Source organism: Natator depressus, chromosome 10, assembly GCF_965152275.1.
Source record: "Natator depressus isolate rNatDep1 chromosome 10, rNatDep2.hap1, whole genome shotgun sequence".
Classification (NCBI taxonomy): domain Eukaryota; kingdom Metazoa; phylum Chordata; order Testudines; family Cheloniidae; genus Natator; species Natator depressus.
In genome coordinates this window covers 82,667,415-82,688,766 of record NC_134243.1, presented here as the reverse complement: position 1 = coordinate 82,688,766, position 21,352 = coordinate 82,667,415, and the positions used below count along the sequence as shown (strand labels likewise).

At 52.7% G+C, this 21,352-nt stretch overlaps 1 protein-coding gene across 1 annotated transcript in view; it reads left to right on the top strand.

Annotated features, from left to right (window-relative positions):
* The first annotated feature begins 2,266 nt into the window (after positions 1-2,266).
* The window catches only part of RASGRF1 (Ras protein specific guanine nucleotide releasing factor 1), a 98,402-nt gene continuing 79,316 nt past the window's right edge, over positions 2,267-21,352 (top strand). The window contains exon 1 of the mRNA XM_074966683.1: positions 2,267-2,597. Within this exon, the coding sequence (XP_074822784.1) occupies positions 2,322-2,597 (276 nt within the window). The 5' untranslated portion in view covers positions 2,267-2,321. The remainder of the gene's footprint in view (positions 2,598-21,352) is intronic.

Below are 21,352 nucleotides of genomic sequence, written 5' to 3'. Positions count from 1 at the left end.
AGGTACGATGTCCTCTCTGGTTTCCCCAAGGGTGTCGCTGTAGCCTAGATGTGCTTGCCAAAGCCACTCCTCCAGATCCAAACACCAAAAGGTGCCCGTGGGGCACTAGACATGTCCACCAAGGGCGTGGTCACATGAAATGTCCAATCAAATCAGTTCCTCCGTGCCTGCAAATGTGAACAACCTTCTTATTGCCCAGACCATTCCTCGGTGTTACCATGGCAATTTGTGACCTCATTAAAGTCCTTGGAGGCCTTCCAACATTTTCAGTCAAATTAACATAGTCTTCCCGATTCCCTTCGTGCCTGCTTATGGGAGCTAGGTCACACCCTGGGCCGGGGGCCAGGGGTTCCCTGTCCACCTCCTCAGCTTAGCCATGCTTTCAAGCAGCAGGTGAATTAGTTCAGGGCCTGGTCCAAAAGCCCATTGAAGTCACTGGGAGCCTTTCCACAGCTTCCAGTGGACTCCGATCAGGCCCTTGCAGTGTTTACACCTGTGCGGATGGGGAAACTGTCACAAAAGCATGATGTCAGATATAACTCTACAGAAGTGAATAATTGTCCTCTGTGCTGCTCCCCGCCAGGCTGGCAGATTGGCTGGCAGCCGATATAAAGTGCATGGCATTTGTGGACATACGGGGCCTCACTATCTTTCAAAGGCCTCAGCCCAACACCTGATTTTGCACAGGTGCAGTGCTGCGAAGGCCCCTCTTCCATCCCCCTTGCCCCCGATCAGCTGCCACTCCACTCAGGGAACTGAAATTTCTGCCTGGCGTAGGTTTTACTATAGTGCCCCTTACCATGGTATCTAGGGAAGCTGGGCAGAGTTTGGTGCCATAGCTCCTGTGTAGGGGAGTAGCATGATACCCATTGGCAGAGCCCTGTCCTTCCTGCCGGCCAGAAAGGGAAGGGATAACAGCCTACAGCTTCCCCTTCCCCTTCCCCTGCACACAGCTCTCGCCTGGCTGCTTCTGTGATTTTCTTCCACTCCGCAAGTACACAAGGGCCAAAAGGAAGGAATTGCAGGAAACTAAATTAGCCCAATGGAAATAAGCAGAGGGGTCTCCCTTTCTCCCCCTCCCCCACCTGTTCCTGTGCTCAACTGGTAATAAACCATTGGGGTGGCCTGGAATATCACCTGGGGGTTGTGATGGGAAGCAAAGGAGCAAAGACAACAGGGAATGGGGTTGGAGGTTTTTGGATCAAGAATGCTTTGGCGTTCAGAGGGTTGGTCTCACATTACCCCAGCCTGGGAAGATCCCAGTGTACACAGATTAGGAGATTCCTATTCAAGCTGAGAGCTCAGGGTGGGAAACTGTTTACATTACTCCAGCCAGGCCACAAAGCCCCTTACAATGTAGCCACAGGCGGTAGTTAGTGGTTAACAGATTACTGGGCCATTAATCAGTGAGACTCCTACATTGAGGGAGAGCTTCCCGAGCCCGTGCACGTCTCTGCTCTCGGGGTTAGGGCTGCACTGAGGGGCGATGGAAGAGGCCGGCCTCCTTCAAATCCAAATCCAAATCCAACTTCCCCAGCTCGCAAAGGACCGCCGGGCTCTGCAGCCGGACTGCGCGCTCTCCTTGCCCCTGAAGGAGAAGCTGCGCATCTCGCTGCAGGGCTAGCGCCTGCCCGCTCCCGTCTCTGCTCCCGGGCGGGGAGACGCAGCCTTCCCTGTACTTTTCACGCGAGTGTGTAGGCGAGGAGAAGCTAAAAATACCGCCGGCTCTGCCGTGAAGGTGCCGCCGCCGCACGCCGCCGCTCGCCTCGGACGCGGCTGGCCGCACACTCGCGCTTCTCTCCGAGGGGCCGGGAAGGGCTCGCCCGGCGCGGGGCCGCTGGGGTCCGGCGCAGCCCGGCAGCGTGTCCCGCGCGGCCCGGCGCCAGGGGCGCTAATTGCGCGCCCGTGGCCAGGAGCCGGGGGCTCTGCGCGCGGCGCTGAAATTCGCGGTGCGCGTGGGACGCGCTGAGCCCGGGGCCGGGCGCGATGCAGCGGGGGCCGCCCCGGCGGGCTGCGGGCACCCGCCTGCCCTGACCCCCCCGCGCCCGGCACTGGCCGCGCCCGCCCTGCCATGGAGACGCGGCCGCCTGCGCGCCCGGCAGGTCCCCCCTGCCCGTAGCGGGCCGTGCGCGGCGCGGTCCATGCTGCCGCTCTGGGCTCGGCTCGGCTCGGCTCGCATCACATGACTCCCCCGCTGGCAGGATCCGGGGCTCCCGCATCCAGCCGCGCTGCCAGCCCAGCGGGGCCGCGTCGGGCTCGGGCTCCGTCCCCCGCGCGCCGGCCGGGGCCGGGCGCCGCTCGCCGGGCGCCGGCTGAGCACCATGCAGAAGGGGATGCGGCTGAACGACGGGCACGTCGCCTACCTGGGGCTGCTGGCGAAGCGGGACGGCAGCCGCCGCGGCTACCTGAGCAAGCGCAGCGGCGACAACACGAAATGGCAGAGCAAGTGGTTCGCGCTGCTGCAGAACATGCTCTTCTGCTTCGAGAGCGACTCCAGCTCGCGGCCCTCCGGCCTCTACCTGCTGGAGGGCAGCGCCTGCGACCGCGCGCCCTCCCCCAAGCCCGGGCTCTCGGCCAGGGACTCGCTGGAGAAGCAGGTCGGTGCCGCGCGGGCTCGGCGGGCGGCTCGGGGCCCCGCAGCCACCCCAGGGCGCGGGGCCGCGGGGGCTGCGGCTGGCCCGGGCCCGGGCCCGGCCCCGCACAGGGCGAGTGGGCAGGGACCGGACACGGACCGCTCCTGGGCACCCCGGCAGCGCGCTAGGGAGCGCCCGGGGCGGGGATCGCAAGGGCCAGGCTGCCAGGGAGCCCTGGGATAGAGTGTGGAATACGGTGTGCGCGTGCAAAACAGTGCGTGCGTGTGCAATGCCGTGTGCAACGCAGGGCGCGTGTGCTCTATCGCGTGCAATACGGCGTGCAATGACAGGCATGCAACATAGTGTCCGCGCGCGTGCAGTGTAGCGTGTGTGTGCAAGATAGGGTGTGCAATCTGGCGTGTACGTGTGTGCAGTACAGGCGGTGTGCACGCACGGTCGGTAAAGCCCCGGGCGGGCACGGTGCTGCCGGGGATGCTGGCGCAGCCAGGTGAGCGCGCCAGGTAGCGCGGGAGCTGCAGTGGCGGGGGCCGGGCCAGGAGCGGGCTGTGCCCAGCACCGGGTGTCCGTCGTGCCCGCAGAGCCGGCGGGTTTGCGGGCGCTGCGGTGCGAGCTCTGGCACCCGGCTGGTCATTAGCAGGCTGGAGCGCGCTGCGAAATGCACCAAACGGCAGGCGGCTCTTGGAGGCGCTACGGAGCCGCAGTGGCTAGTTAATTAATTAGCGTTAAGCTGGGGACTATCAGGAGAACATTTCCCCTACATTATGGGTAATCAGCCGGATTTAATTAGGCGGGTCCTTGCAACGCAACGGCGCCCTCCCATGGGCGCCGAGGGGAAGCGGCTCTTCCGCAGCCCCCTCTGCCCCCAACGCAAAATCCGCGCCGGAGCCGCGTTTCCGCGGGGGGAGGCTGGGGATGCGCCCTGGGCGCAGCTGGCCTCTGTCCCTGCCCGGCCTCGGGGCCTCGCTGTGCAGTGCAGGGTGCTGCTGGGCTGGCACCAGACGAGTATCATCATGTGCCTTCCCTTGGTGCCTAGGGACAAACCAAGACTGGGCTCCCTTGTGCCGGGCGGGGCACAAACCCAGAGGTGCCAAGGGCCCTGGTCCAGAACAGCTGGGCGGGGGGGCGAACAAGGGCATGGCAGCAAATATGTGATTTCCGGGGAGGGTGTTTCAAAAACCACTGACGGTGTTAGGAAAATACCTAGGAGCGTGGGGCTGGAGAAGCCCTGCGGGGCCAAGGAATCCGTGCCAGGAGTTGGTGCAGGAGCGCGCCTTCCCACTTATTTCCCAGCGCTGCCCTTTGCATTAGTTCAGGGCCTGGTCCAAAAGCCCGTTGAAGTCAACGGGAGCCTTTCCACGGCTTCCAGTGGACTCCGATCAGGCCCTTGCAGTGTTTACACCTGTGCGGATGGGGAAACTGTCACAAAAGCATGATGTCAGATATAACTCTACAAAAGTGAATAATTGTCCTCTGTGCGGCTCCCCGCCAGGCTGGCAGATTGGCTGGCAGCCAATATAAAGTGCACGGCATTTGTGGACATACGGGGCCTCACTGTTTTTCAGAGGCCTCAGCCCAACATTTGACTTTGCACAGGCTATGTTGTGCTCTGGCTGTGGGCACGCACGGCAGTGTTGACATCTGCCTTCCGGAGCTACGCACACAGGAAGATAAGTAGATGTCTCCATGCTGTCAGCTGCAGCCATAATTAATCTTGGGTGCCCAGCTGCAGGTGCAAATATGTGGTGCAGAATTACATCTGACACACCAGAGGCCCGCGGGAAGCCCCTGGAAGATTCAGGGCCATTATGTTTGTCACCAGAGCTTTGTCTCGGTACTACACGTCAGAAGAGGTCCTATGCTAGGTTCCCGCCATCTTGGAGGCACTTAGGGTCGAGACTCTCACGTAAGATGACATTTCATCAAGCGTTACGTGTTTCCAGTGTGCCCATTAGGATATCATCTGCCTGAATTGTGGTATGTCTCCCGTAAGGGAGACATTAATGCAAATTCTACAGCTACAGGAGCAAAAAAGTGTTTTCAAATCCGTGAATGCCAATCCACATCCCGAATTTGACAAATGTATCCCAAGCCAGCTCTGTTCTATGGTGTAGGCAGTAACTGCTTTATTATAATGGCATTCACCACTCAGATTATATCCTTTCAGTGACACTGCACAGGAAGGTCAACACCTGAGGTCGAGAACATACAGTCGAGCATCTCAGAAGTGTCAATAAGGATTCATTTCTCGTCATTTGATGTCAAGTCTGTGCATTGACAAGGATCCCAATACATTGTGGGTCTAGTCCTGAAGTTCTTACATAATTCTTCCTCGGGCAGAACTCTCACTTACAGCAGTGAGAGCGGCTTGACTCAGAAGTGCAGGATCGGGCCCCCCAGGGGAAGATTTAAAACGTGACATTTTCTGGTGGATCAATCCGTGCCTAACTGCTATTTCCTGGGTGCTGAGCATTCCATCTTCATCGGGAGACAATGTTACATTCGTAAGTCTATGCTGTAGCCCTGGCACACCCTGGCAGATTTTGCTGAAGGAAACCTTTCCAGCGTGGGTTAGGGTACAAATGGAAATGTCCTCATTTGCAGTCACTGGGCCTTCTTTCAGTTTGCAAGGCTGAGCAAAAGGGAAAGTTTTATTCTCAAATATTTATAAAGGTAGGAGCCTGGCTTTCTTGTATCTAGCCTGCATGGAGTGTGATCAGCTCTCAAGGGGATTTTCACACTGCCGTACCAATTACAACACCCCACCTCCCTTTAGAACGTAACTCTATAGATAGTCCTGCTCACATCGAGTTGCTCTTACACAGTGCTGGCTAGCTGCATTATCACTGTTTGTATTTGTTGTAAGGAGCTTCAGATCCGTTAAGCCCTAACATAAGAATGTCAAAATCCCTTCAGATTTCAAATTGCACCTAGAAAAATGATCCTAAAGATAAAAGGCAGATTGTTATCACATGCTGTAGTAAGCGCCTGCCGAACCTGTATCCAGCGTAAATACTTCGGAGTCAGTGAAACTACATTGATTTACAGTGGTTTTGGATCTGGCCCATACTGTCATATAATTTGTTAGGGCAAACAATTATATAAAACTACTCAAGCAGTTGAAGGCCTAATGCTTTGTAAATGAATTAATCAGCGCTTTAGATGAGGTAAATGGCAGCATAGTTGTGTTCTGGATCTGCAGTATGTTCTGTCAGAGGCAGTGGAAGAAGAAAATGGCTAGCAAGATTTGAGATTTGCAGCTCCTAAAAAGGAAGGTAGCTGAATTCTGTAAAATGAATGCATTATTTCCTTAATACACCCCTTGAACAGAACCATATTCCAGGGACACAGGCCTTTCCCTTCCATTCTAATAATAGATCATTGAAACTAATTTGAAAGGAAAAGTGCTGAAGACTTTTCCAGCACTAGATATGGTTATTTTTTATTTGTTGCCTATGGATACTTATCTATCTAGACAGCTATCATCAGAGCCATGTGGAAGACGGAAGTTCTGTTTCACAAAGGGTTTTGAGATTTCAGAACATGGCTCCATTCTGAATCATTGTGAAATTGTTTTGGGCCATTCAAAATATTTTTTGTTTTGACAAAATTATATCATTTGTGTTTTGACTTTTTGTATTATACCTTATAATAATATCAAATATAATACAACATAAATGACAAAAGGAAAAGCCATTTCAAAATGAAAAATCAAAATGTTTCATTCCCAAAATGTTAAAATGTCCTGTGATTAATTTCCCCCCAATTTTTCCCTAAACAAGTTCCAGTGAAATTGATTTGATCTGTGTTTTGATTTCAGCTGAACCATGTATTCCAGCGGACTATGGTCCCATCAAATTTTCTCTGCCCAGCTCTAGCTATCCCACTCATCCCCAGAGTCTCTGAGCACCTGGTCTGTTCTAAAGAGACTACTCAGAGGGATCTTTTCTCTCTCCATCCATGCCCCGTTCCTGAGTTACTGTGTGTTCTGAACTGATGATTGTTGTTGTGGGGAGCCGGTTTGGAAGAAGCCAGCCTGGTCTTTCAGTCTGATGGCAGTGAGTTGTGGTCATTCTCATCAGCTCCGGACTGAGCCAGCTGTCTGGAAAGCTCCATCTCCAGGGGCAGCCCTTTCATCCTAGGATTCAGCATTGTAGAATCAGTAGATTCAGTTCCTTCAAGTAATCTCACTTGATGTTATGCTCACGATTACTGAGTTCTATAGGAGAGACCACATGGGCTGAACAGATGGGGGTATTTAGGGTCACTGTAGGGCTGTTTATGGTCTGAGTTCGTCAGTGTGCTAAAGGAGCAGTTGAAGGGATGAGTTACGCTTTCAAGGCACTCTCTTGATTTCTGTGCATCACTGTGTGTGAGCAGGGCAACAGAAAGGAACCTGAGCCTTGTCCTTTGTGCAGCGCTGGCCTGTCTGCACTGGCCCTGGTCCGACACGGATTGCGGGCTGTGCACCTCTCAATAGCACAATTTGTTTGTAGTCAGCAGTTGTCTCCGCATCTGTTACCTGAGCGCGTGTGGCGTGGAGTCAAGGGGTGGTGCTGGGCCAAACCCTTGACTTGACATTCAGATCCAAGGTTTCATGGACGTGCACTGTCTAGCTGGAGCCATTTTCCCATCTGTGAGACTTGTGCCAGGCATGATGTGGATTGTTCGCCCTGTCAGGATGGCCGTGGGAATTTGAGGAAGCTTTGCATTACGTACTGTAAACCTTGAGTTGAGTTGGTCAGTTGGTTGGAATCACATGGGATTTGTTCTGGTTCCCTAATTGGCTGAATCGACTGCATGTGGTTAGAAGGACTGCAGAAGCCATTTCCACCAGTGTCTCGGAGGAGAGGCTGTCTTCCTGCTCTCTGTAGCGCTTTCATTTCTATCCCTTTCCTGCAACAAGCTGAAGCAAGAACTGGGGGCCCCATAGAATTTCGCTCTGCCGTGGCTGCAGGAGCTGGATAAGCCGTGTACAGCCATCCAGCCTGCACACGACATCTGCAGAGTTTGTGTGCCGCTTTGCAGCTGTCTGGCAGCAATGGCCCCTGCGATGGGGTGTACCAACCCCACCCCAGGCCAGAAGGGGTTAACGAGAACCTGTGGGCTCAATCAGTCCTGCCCTGCTACACCTGCAAGAAGTGTCAAGCCTGGAGGGAGGAGTTCAAGGGGCTGAACCCAGGTCAGGTGGGGCTGATCAGGAAGGAGAGCAGCCCTGACTCTCACTCAGTAAGAGAAGCCTAGTGGGAGACAGGGAACTGAAATGTCCTGCTGGCAGACACCTGGAGGAAGCTAGGCCTGCCACAGGAAGCCCAAGAGAGATGGGGAGGAAAGCTGGAGGGGGTGAGTCTGCCCAGGGTTCTCCACACTGGTAGAGGGGCCTGCAGGGACAGCCCTGCCAAGGGATTAGAGAGAACTGGCCTGCTGCAGACCCAGCTGGGTGGCAGGCCATGCTAAGAAGCTCTCCAGGGAAAGGTTTAGAGCAGTGGTTCTCAACCAGGGGTACGCAGGGGTCTTCCTGGGGTACATTAACTCAGCTAGATCTTTGCCTATTTTTACAACAGGCTACATAAAAAGCACTAGCGAAGTCAGTGCAAACTAACATACAGACAGTGACATGTTTATACCTCGCTAGGTACTATACACTGACATGTAAGTACCATATTTCTATTCCAATTGATTTGTTTTATAGCTATATGGTAAAAAGGAGAAAGTCAGCCGTTGTTCAGTAACAGTGTTGCTGGGACACTTCTGTATTTTTATGTCTGATTTTGTAAGCCAGTAGTTTTTAAGTGAGGTGAAAGTTGGGGTACGCAGGACAAATCAGCCTCCTGAAAGGGATACAGTGGTCTGGAAAGGTCGAGAGCCGCTGGCTTAGAGCACGTCTGATACACTGCGTGCCCGGGAAGAGGCTGAGGCAAAGGTTGGAGACAGGGCAGGGTAGCAGGTGCTCTAGAGGAACAGCAAGGGGGGTAATAAGCTGGTGAGGCCTGGCAACAAGGGGTCTCTGGACTGGAACCCAGGAGAGAGGGCGGGCCAGGGTCCCCCACCAGGCAGCGGGGAAGGTGGAACGGAACCCCCCTGACTGGGGCAAGGACTGTTGGAAACCCCCCCCAATCCTGGGATAGGGACTACCAAGTCCAGAGTCTGACCAAAGGCCCCTCGTGAGATGGATGGCGGGTTGTTGGTTGGACTATTGGCTTGCTCTGGAGGGGGTGAGACTGCATGTGACCCAGCTGGAGAGACCACTGCAGGTCAGAGCAGCTGTCAGTAGGGGCTACAAAAGGAGGGGAACCAGCTACCTCATGCCTAGCCAGGAGGGGTGTACTGGCTGGTGAGTCGGGCCCCTACAGTCCAACAGCCCTGAGCAATGTCCCCAGGGTCCACCTGGCTCTGCAGTGAGACACAGGGAAAGAAGCAAGACCAGCATTGATGAGACCCTTGGGCCTAGACTTACCGGGCGTGCGGGGCGGGGAGCTGGTGCACTCTGCTCTCAGCTGTGCTGTTCATAATTCTGTGTGGTGGCAGCCTCACCTCTGACATGATCCCCAACTGCTGAGCGCCTGGCTTTGGTACCGTAGTGCTCCTTCGGGGCAGTTTTGGTATGCAGTGTCCATGGGACGGGGCACAGGTTAACACAGCAGGGGACAAACTCTGAACCTCTCAGCAGAGCCCCTGCGCAGAGGCAATTCAACAAGGCAGACCAGGGTCTGGCCATATAAGCTGGATGGGGTGCGCGCATGCTGCTGCTCTGTGGGAATGAGAGGAGGAAATGATACATCTACATGCTGCTTTGGGAAAGAAAGTCAGATGCTCGAAAATACCCGGATCCTATTCATCTGCAATCCCTCTCTGAGAGGTCTGTGCTCCAGGGTTTTTTTTTAAAGTCCTCCTGATAATACAAGTTCTGCTTATCCAGTCAAAGGGTAGCATAGGTGTCTGTGTGTGTATGAGACAAATTACAACTAGGCAACAGAACTGAAAGTTTGACGAAAGAACATCTAGTACTTGCAGTGACTGGTCCAATCCACAGACTAAAAAAATTCTCCCCCAAATTTGTCATGTCCGTCCAAATAATGAGGAAATTTGAGGAAATCAGTCTTCTTGCTGGCTCTCTGTGCACAGGAAAAGAATCTAAAGTCTTATAATTTATTCTCTCAGTGGTAATCGTAACACAACTGAGAAAAACAATAACATATGAGGCAAAGCTACGTTTCAAGCCGAAAGCTAGATTTATTGCCATTTACAACCATCACCTTGAATCCAAAACCACGCTGCTGGCAGTGGGAAGTAGAGCAAATGAATGTGTTGTATTTATGAACTGTTCAGTGCAGGGTTTGCTAAATATCCTAATTTACTACAAGCAATCAGGGGCACATTTTTCGAAACACTGACATAAGAAAGGATTCAAATGTGCCTTGATCAATACAGTTCCCTGTTGTACATCATCAGAAATGCAAATCACATTTTAATTAAAATAGTTTCTTGCACAGTTTCCCCGTCTGTCACATGCAGCTCCAAGTGTATCTGTTCATCGCACCATCAATATTAGACACTCAAATGCCCCTGAGCCCTCAATCAAGTGCAAATTTCACCAGATTCCTGATATTTTGCCAGCCAATATTATGGGCCAAATTCTCTGCAGGTGGAAATAGGCACAGTTCTGCTGCAGTCAGTGGAGCTGCACCACTTAGAGCTGCCGGGAATTTGGCCTTGTGTTTCTGGCATATGTGTAACCTCTGCCGTTAAACAGTTAAGATTTATTCGGTTTTCTTATTTTCTCTGTTGCTATTAACTTGGGATAAAAATCCATTCCATGGAATTCTGGCCCCATTAAAATCAATGGCAAAGCTCTTAGTGACTTCAGCAAGGCCTGAATTTCACCTCTTGTGTCTTTTTTACTTTTGATACTGGGAAATCTTAGAGCATGGACTTGGCCCTGCTCAGGCCCAGCTTGTTCCCTCCTGCCTGTCTCTGCCGCACAGGAGGGTCAGATTCTGCTCTCCCAGCTGTGCGAAGCCCATTTGCCATTTCTCTGTTCACACGCACAACCATTGGCCTCTCATTCTGGCGCTGAGAGAGAGTTGTGGTCGGAGCACAGGCCTGGCATCAGGAACACAACGGTTACAATCTCAGCTCTGACACAGGGATGCCTAGGTGGGTTTTGTGATGTGTTCCCCCCGAGGTGCCATTTGGAACTGGGGTACCACTGAGTCCACCTGACCCAACAGCCTGGGCTCCCTGTGACAAGTTGCCAAGCTCTCCAAGCTTGCTTTTTCACCAGCATACACACAGGTAGGGACACACCCAGCTGCAGCTTCGCACAAGTGCTGAGATCAGCTCTGCATGGGAAGGCTTAGCTAAGGAACTGCCCAGTTACTCAAGTGCACCCCCCCCTTTGAAGGGTAAACCTTAAATTATACCATCTTGCACTACACAGGGAACTGTACAGCGTAAGCTCGTGAAGTTCACCCCCTCCCTCCATGTGGAGGAAGATGTGCAACAGCTCTCTGCCCCCCGGCCCCCCAGTTATGATTTCCAGACACTGGGTTTAGACCAAACAAAAACAAGTTTATTAAGTACAAGAGGTAGATTTTAAGTGATTATAAGGGATAGCAAACAGATCAAAGCAGATTACTTTAGTAAATAGACAAAAACCGCAAACTGAGCTTGACATACTAGATAGGAGGATATGAATTAGCAAATTCTCACTCTGGGTGATAAACAGGCTGGCAGAGGCTTAAGGCACAAGCTGCCTTGGCTTTCCCAGGTTTTCATACACTGGCTAAAAATCCTTCTAGCCTGGGACCATCATTTCTCACAGTTCAGTCCTTGCCCCTCAGGTGTTTCCAGGTATGTTGTTGCAGGGAGAGTGAGGTCCCCCATGATGTCATTTTCCACTTGCTGGAAAGCTCTTTTGTTGTGACCTGGGTCAAACAGTTCCCATAATGTAGTGCTATCTTGGAGAGGTTTCTGTTGTACTCAGTTCCTGGGGTATAACCTTTGTGCTTGTGTGCATTTCCTCCATGAGCCATTAACATTGTTTGGCCTTTTTATGGTTGTACCTGAAAGGCTGCTTATGGGTGTGTTCAACCTCACAACGTGTTTCAGTAACACGTACATCGCCAAACTTCATACGACGATAGCGTGTACAATCCAACGAGATATTACTGTCTAGCAGATCAAGATTTTTAGAATGATACCTCACAAGGCATACTTTGTACAAAACATATCCTATTACATGACGGGGTAAATATTGGGGTGCCAGGGTGTCATAGGTTTGAACAAGTCTCTTAATCTTCCTGTTCCATGGCTACAATGAGGAAAACGGGGACTTTTTCCAGAGCATCTCAGTGACAAGTGACATTAGTAACTGTACAGAATTGCTTTGGCTCGTCACCAAGGTGCTTCTGAAAATGTTACCACCTATTCAAAACATTGTTTGAGTCTACATCCTTGGAGTTTCAAAACGATCCACGCCCCCTCCCAGGAGTGCAGGGAGCATTAATTAGTTATTTTGTACAGTTATTACCGTGCCAGCTCACACTGGAGTTTAGGGAAGATGGAATAAAGCTGCTAAAGTGACTAGGTGACCAACCAACCAAGACTGCTCCTGGCTGCGTGGCCAGAACCCTCCTCCAAAAGATTAAGGCAAAGTTTTTCACAATTTCATGACGAATGCTAGGTTCCAAAATCCAGAGCTAGACCCCTAACTGAGTGGCCTGATTTTAAAAAAATTGGGAATATGTGATTTGTTTGGATTTTGTGATTTTTTTTTAAACAAAATTATAATCAACATTTTTATCAAAATAATTTAAATCATTATCAAAATGGTTATTGAAATGTGTCATTTACTGAAGACTGGATTTTCAGTAAAACTTGGTTTCTGATAAACAAAATATGTTTTTGATTTTTAAAAAGTCATAAAAATAGCAAAAAAATGAAAATTTTTGAATAAATCAACAAGTTTGGGGGGGTTGTTTTCAAAAATGAAAATTTGATAGAAAAAATCTTTTGTCCATTGCTTCTCCTGAGCCGGCAGCTGTTCCCATTGACTTTAGGCACCTGGCTTTGGGAACCTTGGCCTAAACCTCCATCACATGCTAGATATCCTGTAGACATTTAAAAGCTTTTCATTTAAAACTTTTTCTAGGCTCCCGCATCATTAGCCAAGACCACTGCAATAGGGGGAGCCTGTCAGAAACTCAGCTTCAGGCCAGTCAGTGTTAGAAACCTGAATTTATCCAGAGGAAATCGGAATTTTGAACGTATTAAGCTTTTCACCTACGAAGTCACAGACTTCCCTATTTGCTTTTGAGCCAGGACCCTCATGTCAGTCCTTCCATTTTTTCAAACATTCTCATCTGATAGATCTCTAACGCCTGCTGCCAGAGACCCAAATTGCCCGAATAAGAACGATACCATCCCTGACAAGCGCAGCCACGGCAACTCCAGGACACCCTGTGCTGTATTCACTCGGCGGCACATACCCAGCTTGCAGATTGCTTGTAAAGAGGCTGAGATGCTACAGCAATCAGAATATTAATTATATAAATCTTTTACTGCACTATGAATGTCAAACATTGCCAGGCGTAGGGACGTCATATAAGAGTAATAAGTTTCTTCCAGTGACTATTTTAATGAAGAATAAGGACCCTGCATATTAACACACTTCATTTGCAAACCCACAATAAGGTGAATTTCTATATTATTTGGGGCCTTCTCTTTCTGTCTAGCTCCCAGCAGTCGTTTGAGTGCAGTGTTACCTGCTCACCTGAGCTTGGATAGGTTTTCACGCCGACATTCACATTTACCACATAAAAAAGAGACGTAGGGGATCAGCTTTTCCATTCCATTGCTCCAGAGGCACTGGACATCATCACTGCGTCTCCCAGGGAGCAAAAACCATTCACACAAGCACTCCTGTCATCTTCATTCCAGCCCTAACCTGCCAGTAGAAAGCACTGCCCAGACTCCCAGTGCAGTAGAAATCAGCACAATAATCAGAGCAAGGTAGGAGAATTCAAACGAAAGAACCCAGAACTGGGAATCAATGCCTGAGAGAGAGGGAGAAATTGATCAACATTAAAACAAAACTAAATATTGTGTTACTACAAAAAGCAAAGGAAACAATTAGGATGAAATTCACACCGGGTGAAATTCACTCCTGTGCAGCGGGGTTCACTCCAGGGTCGGGCAATAATTAAGTCCCAGCAGGCCTATGCACCCTCTATCACCCAAAGGCTGAAGCAGAACATAAGGGGTGCAAAGATCTGGTGCAAGCTCTCTGCAGAATGCCCTGGAGTGGGGACTGGAGCAGGGAGGGGCTTGGTAACAGGTCACCAATTTGAATTCAGCCCCAGGTCAGTACTGACCACAAGTTGCTACCATCTGCTGTTGTATAATGAGCCCATTCCCAGTAGACATACGTCCAGACGACAGACAAAACCACGTTGCAACTGGCACTCTTGCTGGCTATGCTCCGAGGGAGCCTCGGACAGAATAGGCTGTGGAAGTGGCTACACATCCTGTAGGAAATTAGTAGTTGCTAAAAATCAAAATGAAAATTGAATGGGAACAGGGTGCAGGTCCAACAAAGGTGATTCTGCACCTTGCAGAGCAGACCCCCCTGGCTCTGCGTTTTCTCCACTCACAGGAGCGTGCTCGTATTCGTCATTTATGTGCACATGCACAAGGAATATTACTTTATGGCCTAAAGCTGAGGACAAACATTTTGGCCTGGGATTGTCTGTTCTTTTCTGTAGGCAAATGAAGGGTATGGGTCATTCATCCCCTTCTGTCTGCGTGACAGGCCCTGCCTTCTGCAATACAAATGAGATTTAGGTCAACGAAGTTAAAAGCTTTGTTGCTAGCTGTTGATTTTTAGGCTCATCCACCCAAGGCAGGAGAATGCCGCCGTCTCGCCCTTTATGTCAGCTACGATAACCGTCAGCTGCTTGAACGCACCTACCCGCCATGTCAACTGGAAGGCAAACTGGGTCTCGGGTTAGGCACTCTCGCCAGTTCCAGAAGGCACTCGCAAATAAGTGAACGTTGGGAGGCTCGGATAGTGCATAAAAGGCCCTAGGTAATGACACGACAAAACCACTTCACGTACTCAAGGAAAGGGATCGCTGCTTGTGACTCGGCATGGTTTCTAGTGGCCATCTTCCGTCAGCGTTGAGGTCTGCTGCAGGTCCGATGACTGAATTTCTGTAGAATTTCCTAGCCATCATACCCAGGGTTGAGCTGGAGGAAGGCGGTGGCTAGGGGAGAAAAGCAGTGATTTTCTACCAAGCCCCACCCATGGAGCGGCCAAAGTCTCCTGTATTCTGTTGGGCTCCACTTCCTGCTCTCTCTCCCTGAAACGTCCCAGCAGTGTGGAACGGGAGGGTAAATGATGGGGAGCCCTGCTGCCCCCCACCAGGGAGCCCTCAGGATGGGTGACTGGTCACCCCACCACACCTGAGCCCTCTCGAGGTCTGCTCCACCCCCACCCCCCCCGTAAGCCGTGGTGGCAGCACCTTGGAGTGAAAGGCATCGCAAGGGGTCCACATGGTCACTTGATTCTCACTCGTCCTTGGCCTCCAGCACCAGTGCAGCTCCCTGCCAGCCCAGACAGACCAGGCTGATGGCCGTCGGCACCACCGGGATTACTCGGGTCACTTTGGCACAACCTGATCTAGAATCTTCCAAAGGGTCTTCTCATCTGAGCAGTCCGCAGGCACCCAAGCTGTCTCCGCTCCTCACAGCCCCGTCCAGCCTCGGTCACCCGCCAGGAGCTCTCACAAAGGACGGTTGTACTGGGTTTACCTGCGGATTGCACACCCAGATGCTACGGTAGCAGCCAGGTAAGTACCACAGAGAAACGAAGGAGCGAGAGTCCGAGTAGGAGCAGTGGACCGGGTACCCTGGGGTGAAATTCACCCCATGCAGAAGCCAGCACAAATTTGTGCACCACTTCAGGCCTCGCTAAGTTCCATTCTGAGGGCTTCCGCGATGCACAGGCCCTGTGCTGGTCCTCTGCGGGGCAGGGCCGGATTAACCGATTAACCCTCCCCAGAGCGAGGGGCCAGCCAGGGGCATTGGGGCATGGCATGGCAGGGGCGGCCCTGCTCTGCCCAGCGCGAGGGCACTATTTACAAACCGGCAGTTGCCAGACGCACAGTGTCCTGCCCGGCCCTGTGCTGCCAGCATGTCCCTTCCCCTCAGGGGAGGGCCCATGCCGCGCCACACAGCCCCCCCACCCAACACCCCCCCGACTCCCTATGTCCAGAGCCCCTCTGGACCCACTGTGCCCAGCGCCCCCCCAGATCCCCACACACAAATGCACAGTGCCCTGCACAACACCACCACTGCCCAGCACCCCCCGCAGAACCCCTAGTGCCCCAGCACACACACATCCTCCCCGCCCCTTCACAGCCCAGCACCCCCCCAGACTCCCCACAGACCCACTCCCCCACGCCCTGCCTCCCGGCCGCACGCACCGGCCCTGCTGGGAGGCGACTGTGTCTGCTGGGCAGAGCCGGCAGCGCAGCCAGGGCTGGTCCCAGGGCCGGGAATCGCTCCGGCCCCTCGGGAGTGGCACGATCAGCTGGGCCAGGGCCTGCCCCGGCCGGGCTCCCTCAGGACCCACTTGCCTGGAGGGGCCCAGCCAAGCCCCCCCACAGCTACCTTCCCCCCACCTGCCTGAGACTGGCCAGGCTTCTGCACCAGTCCCAGGCGGCTCGGCTCCGGGGAGACAGGCGGGGCCCCACAGGTGATGGAAGCAGAGCCTGCCCGGAGCTGGAGGTGCCCTGGGGTCCGGCCCGGGGGCTGAGAGGAGCAGGGGATGGGGCCAGGAGCGGAGAGGAGCCCTCGGCCAACCGGCAGGCAGGCCGAGAGGAGCAAGTGGTGGGCGGGGGGAGCCAGCGGGGTCTCGGGGCTCAGTGCAAGTGTGGCAGGCTGGGGCCCCTTCTGAGCATGGGCCCAGCTCCATGGAGCCTCTGGAGCCATTGTAAACCCAGCACTGGCAGGGGGTGAAATAGGACAACTTGCCCGAGCCAGAGGGGCTACCAGATGGGCTCTAGATATGAGGGGAAAACCGTCTCCTGAGGTCGGTCAGTGGAAGCCTGTCGGCAGGACCTGGACAGAAAACACCTGAATGTGCTAAATGGGAAGGTGTTGCAGGATCCTGCTAAAGAGAACAGGGGAAGGGAATGACTAGACGCTGTCAGCCGAACACGCTGTACAGGCAGACGGCTGTAACGGAGACGGGAGAAGGGTGCTGGGTGAAACTGCTGGAGTAACAGAATATAAATCAGACCATACACCTCGACCCCGATATAATGTGGTCCTCGGGAGCCAAAAAATCTTACCGCTTTACAGGTGAAACTGCGCTATATCGAACTTGCTTTGATCCACCGGAGGGCGTAGCCGCACCCCCCAGAGCGCTGCTTTACCGCGTTATATCCGAATTCGTGTTATATTGGGGTAGAGGTGTGTTTAGATGTGAAGTTCTTTTTAGACCTCGCCTGGAATACTTAACCATCGCTGCACTTCCTCGAGGACAATTTGCCCTGCAATGTGGAGGATCAGGAAGGTTTGGGTCTCAGAGAACTGGAACAAAAACCAGCTTAAATAACACTGTGGTTAGTTTAAAATACAAGTGCCATTAAAAGCCAAAGGTGAAGGTTGCCTCCACACTTCGCTCATGCTGCTGTGCCTGTTTCACACCTGGGCTGGACTGAAAGAGCCCAAATGTCACAACCCTTGGGCACTGAAACACTTTCAAATGGTTATTTTTACAGTATAAATACCTAGTGGAGAGGCCACGAGGTTGGACTAGAGACCGTGTCTGAATCCAGTCCTCACCCCGTTCGCAGACATTGAGCCCCATGTTCAGATCCGTATTATCAAGCTTTAGGCTGGGATTTTCAAAGCAGCCTAAGGGGGTTAGGCACTCTGTTCAGTGGGAGTTAGGCATGGCAACTAACTCTCGTGGGTCGGCCGTGAGAATCCCAGCTCAAGACACAAGTCTGTAGTGCGTGTGTTGCAGTGCTTACTGGAGTGGGATCGCTGCAGCCAGCTCCAGGTCTGCCCCACAAACAGCCAGCTCCAGTCTGCCCCACAAACAGCCAGCTCCAGTCTGCCCCACAAACAGCCCTGTGGGCCGATGTCCCAATCTGCCCAGGGATCGGACTGTTCCACTGCACGAGGAACACGGCGTGGGGAGCCATGCGGGGTGCCAGAGAGCCCAGCTCCCCACACAGGTAGGTCTGCCATCAAGGCAGGGCTGGCTGACCCCCCACTATCCTAATCCACTAGACATTGCCCCACGGGGATGGGATGCAGGTCGAGGGGCTGGGAGTACTGCAGCCTCAGGGGAATATGTCTGCCCAGTGGTCCGCTCCGTTACCAGGAGCCACCCTGTACCTGGCTACCCAGTCAGAACAGGTGCAGAGGGTTTACCCATGAAGCAGTCGGTCTATGTATGTAACATGCACATTATAAAATCATAGAATATCAGGGTTGGAAGGGTCCTCAGGAGGTCATCTACTCCAACCCCCTGCTCAAAGCAGGACCAAGCCCCAACTAAATCATCCCAGCCAGGGCTTTGTCAAGCCTGACCTTAAAAACTTCTAAGGAAGGAGATTCCACCACCTCCCTAGGTGTCATGTGCTTCTTCCCTTGGCTGTGAGAGGAGGGTGATGATACCGATCTCCTTCATAGAGCGCGTGGTGATGTGCTGATGAACAGTGCTAGGGGTTGGCATTGTTACTGGCTGTTAATAGCATGGCCTGATTCTGCAGTGCGCTGGATCTGGTGCAGTTCTGTACCAGTGAGTGAATAGCTACGTAGAAAGGCTTTAAAGTATCGTGGATCATAAGGGCTCCAGTGTGCTGGGTTCCTAATACCCCGGGAGGGACATCAGATGCATTAGGATGAAATTCCTGTGGAAATAGTTCCTGCCCATTAATGGCTCGACCAGTCTCCTTCATTAATCCAGAGTCATTTGTGAATGACGGGGAAGTGGAAATAGCTTCTAGGCAGACACTTTGCTGGTGTCTGCACTTGTTTCAGTAAAAACAGCCAAACAAGGGGTTGGGGCTGGTCGGAAATCAGCAAAGGCAACAAATGAAGCTCCCGGAGTTGAGAACGCTCTTGTGCAGCTTCAGTTTTTATAGCTCAGCTGCGAACCCCAGTGTGACGGGGTGTGTGTGTGTCTCTGGCTGTACCCCTGAGAGACTCCAGCCCCTGGGCTGGGCTGAGAGGAGAGTCCCAGGCTTTAGAGACTGCTCCAGCTGCTAGGCCCGGAGAGAGGTGCTTACAGCTCTGGCCTGTTCAGATATGTCTGCACTGCCGCTGGGGCAAGCCTCCCAGGCCGGGTAGACAGGCTTGTTCGTGGGGAGCAATGCAGCGTGCTAACAGTAGCTGTGTGGACGTGGCGGCTCCGGTGGAGACCTGGGCCAACCACCTGAGCTCAGACCCAGGGGCTGAGTGGGCTTCCGAGCCCGAGCTGCCGTCTGACCCACAATGTCCACACTGGTGCGTTTAGTGCGCTAGCCGGAGCAGAACTAGCACAAGTTGGTTTCCTGGGCTGGGCTGCTCGCTCCCAGCTGCAGTGTAGACATACCCACCGGCTGCTAGGAACCAGCGCTGACCACTGTGCCCCTGACCAGTGCTGCCAGATAAGATGCAAGGGGCCCTGTGAGGTGAGGGAGGGACAAGGAAGAAATGTTTTGGTTCTTCTTAGCCCGAGAGACTCCAGAACCAAACCCAGAGTGGGAAGCAAGGAGAACCCAGGCAGCTGGCCACCTTTCCTATACAGGAGGGTACACAAGTCCCCAGACGGTATAAATACAATGAGGCCCACTTTATTCTCACTGGGACCAGGTGAAAGGCAGCTGCCCTGGCTTGTTATATGTCCCTCTGGGTGAGGCTGCAGGAAGCTGGGACTGAGACATCTTTTCTTTTGGGCTGTGGCTTCCAGGGGCTGTGACCCCAAGGTGGGTTGGTCCCATGACACTACTGCAAACCCAGCTGTGGGAGTGTGAATGGTGTTGACCTTGTAGGGATCTCTTTGGTACAAAATATAGGTACAGGAATGCCCATCCCCACCTCCCAAAACTAAAGCTGTCTGCTGCCTGGAGAATCGGCGTTGTTTGGGCTGCAGTGAGACAATCATTAATTATGTGTGTTGCAGTAGTGCCCAAAGGTTTCAGTTAGGGCCCTGTTGGGCAAGGTGCTGTGCAAATACTCAGGGACATGTGGTTCCTGGCCTGAAGAGCTCACGGTCTACATAAGTAGGTAAAACAAAAGGTGGGGGAATGGGGTGCTGGGTCCCTGCAGTGATCAGGCTGAAGAGGGGCATGTGGACTGTCAGTTCTGTTATTGTTTTTGATTCTGGGGTGCTGCAGTGGGGATGGGTGGATAGGAAGCATGTAGTTGGATGGCAGGGGCCACTGGAGGACAGGTGCCTCCCCATCATCAAAAATGCATGGTCTTCTGAAGAGCATTGTGCCAGCTAGAGAGATCACACCAGGCCTCATGCAATGAAGTTCCTAAATTTTGCTCAGTCCTGCCTCCATGAATCTCTGGGACAGCTTCACAGGCAGCACCAGGTAGGGTCAGGGCATGCACGGTGTCAATGCAGAGATCGAGAGAGAGCGCAAGGTGCTGGGGTGGTTTTGTCCATCCCAGTGACATGGGTGTATGAGGCTGCTTTTGAATGTAATGAGGGATTGGAGCAAGGCCAGATCACTGTGAAATGGGGACTGTTTGCACAGGCAGAAGAGGTTATGCTGTTAGCATATACTCTGCTCCAGAGGGTCCAGGTTTCTGACCCATAGAGCAGTACAGGTGTACACAGGTTTGAGAGATCCTGAACTTTGTCTCTGTGCAAACATGTGGTTGTGGCCATAGGCGAGACTGGGTGTCACTCAGGAGGTGGTGAAACCTGTTCATTGAAGAATGTCCTGACTGTTTGAACTCTGCTTATGGCCTAGGTAGATGAACTTCTCAGTGTTCTTCACTGTACTCGACCCCACCCACACCAGGGGTTCTGGTGGCCCAGTTCAGAGGTTCTGGACCTTGGTCTTCAGCCACAAGACATTCAACCCCATAGTGTGGGTGGCAAGTTGGAGACCTTGGAGGGTGGGGCTGAAATTCTGACTTCTCCACAAGCAAGGCAGCGTCATCAGCCTACTCTTGGTCATTAAATACTTCTTGAACACCCTGGATTCTGATGTATGCCATGGCAAGTCCTAATATCCAATCGATAGCTCAGCAGAATGGTGCTGGGGCTAGAATGCATCCCAGCTGCACACCCGAGGTTGTGCAGAAACATGGCAAAAGCCATGAACCGATGCACACTCTTGCACCAGTGCCAGCATGAAGACCATGCACAGATTTGGCAGAACATCTGGAATGCCAAAGTGCTGACCTGTCAGCTGAGTCAAGAGCCGCGTTGATGTCGATATGTGCCATGTGAAGCGGGTGGTTAATTCTTGGGACAGCTGAACCAGAAGGGAAGGACAGCATTCGTTGCTGACCGCTGTGCATGATGATGTCTGTTAAGGTGCGGCTGCCTCCTACCCACCAGCATGTGCACAAAGACCTTTCCAGGGGAGCAGTAACAATGAGATTGGTTTGTAGCTCCACACTCAGTGTGGTGTGTCTCCACCGGCTCCACTCCCTCACCCCCAAAGTCTGGGCTACATAAGAGAGCTCAGACTGGGTCAGACCAAAGGTCCATCCAGCCCAGTGTCCTGTCTGCCGAC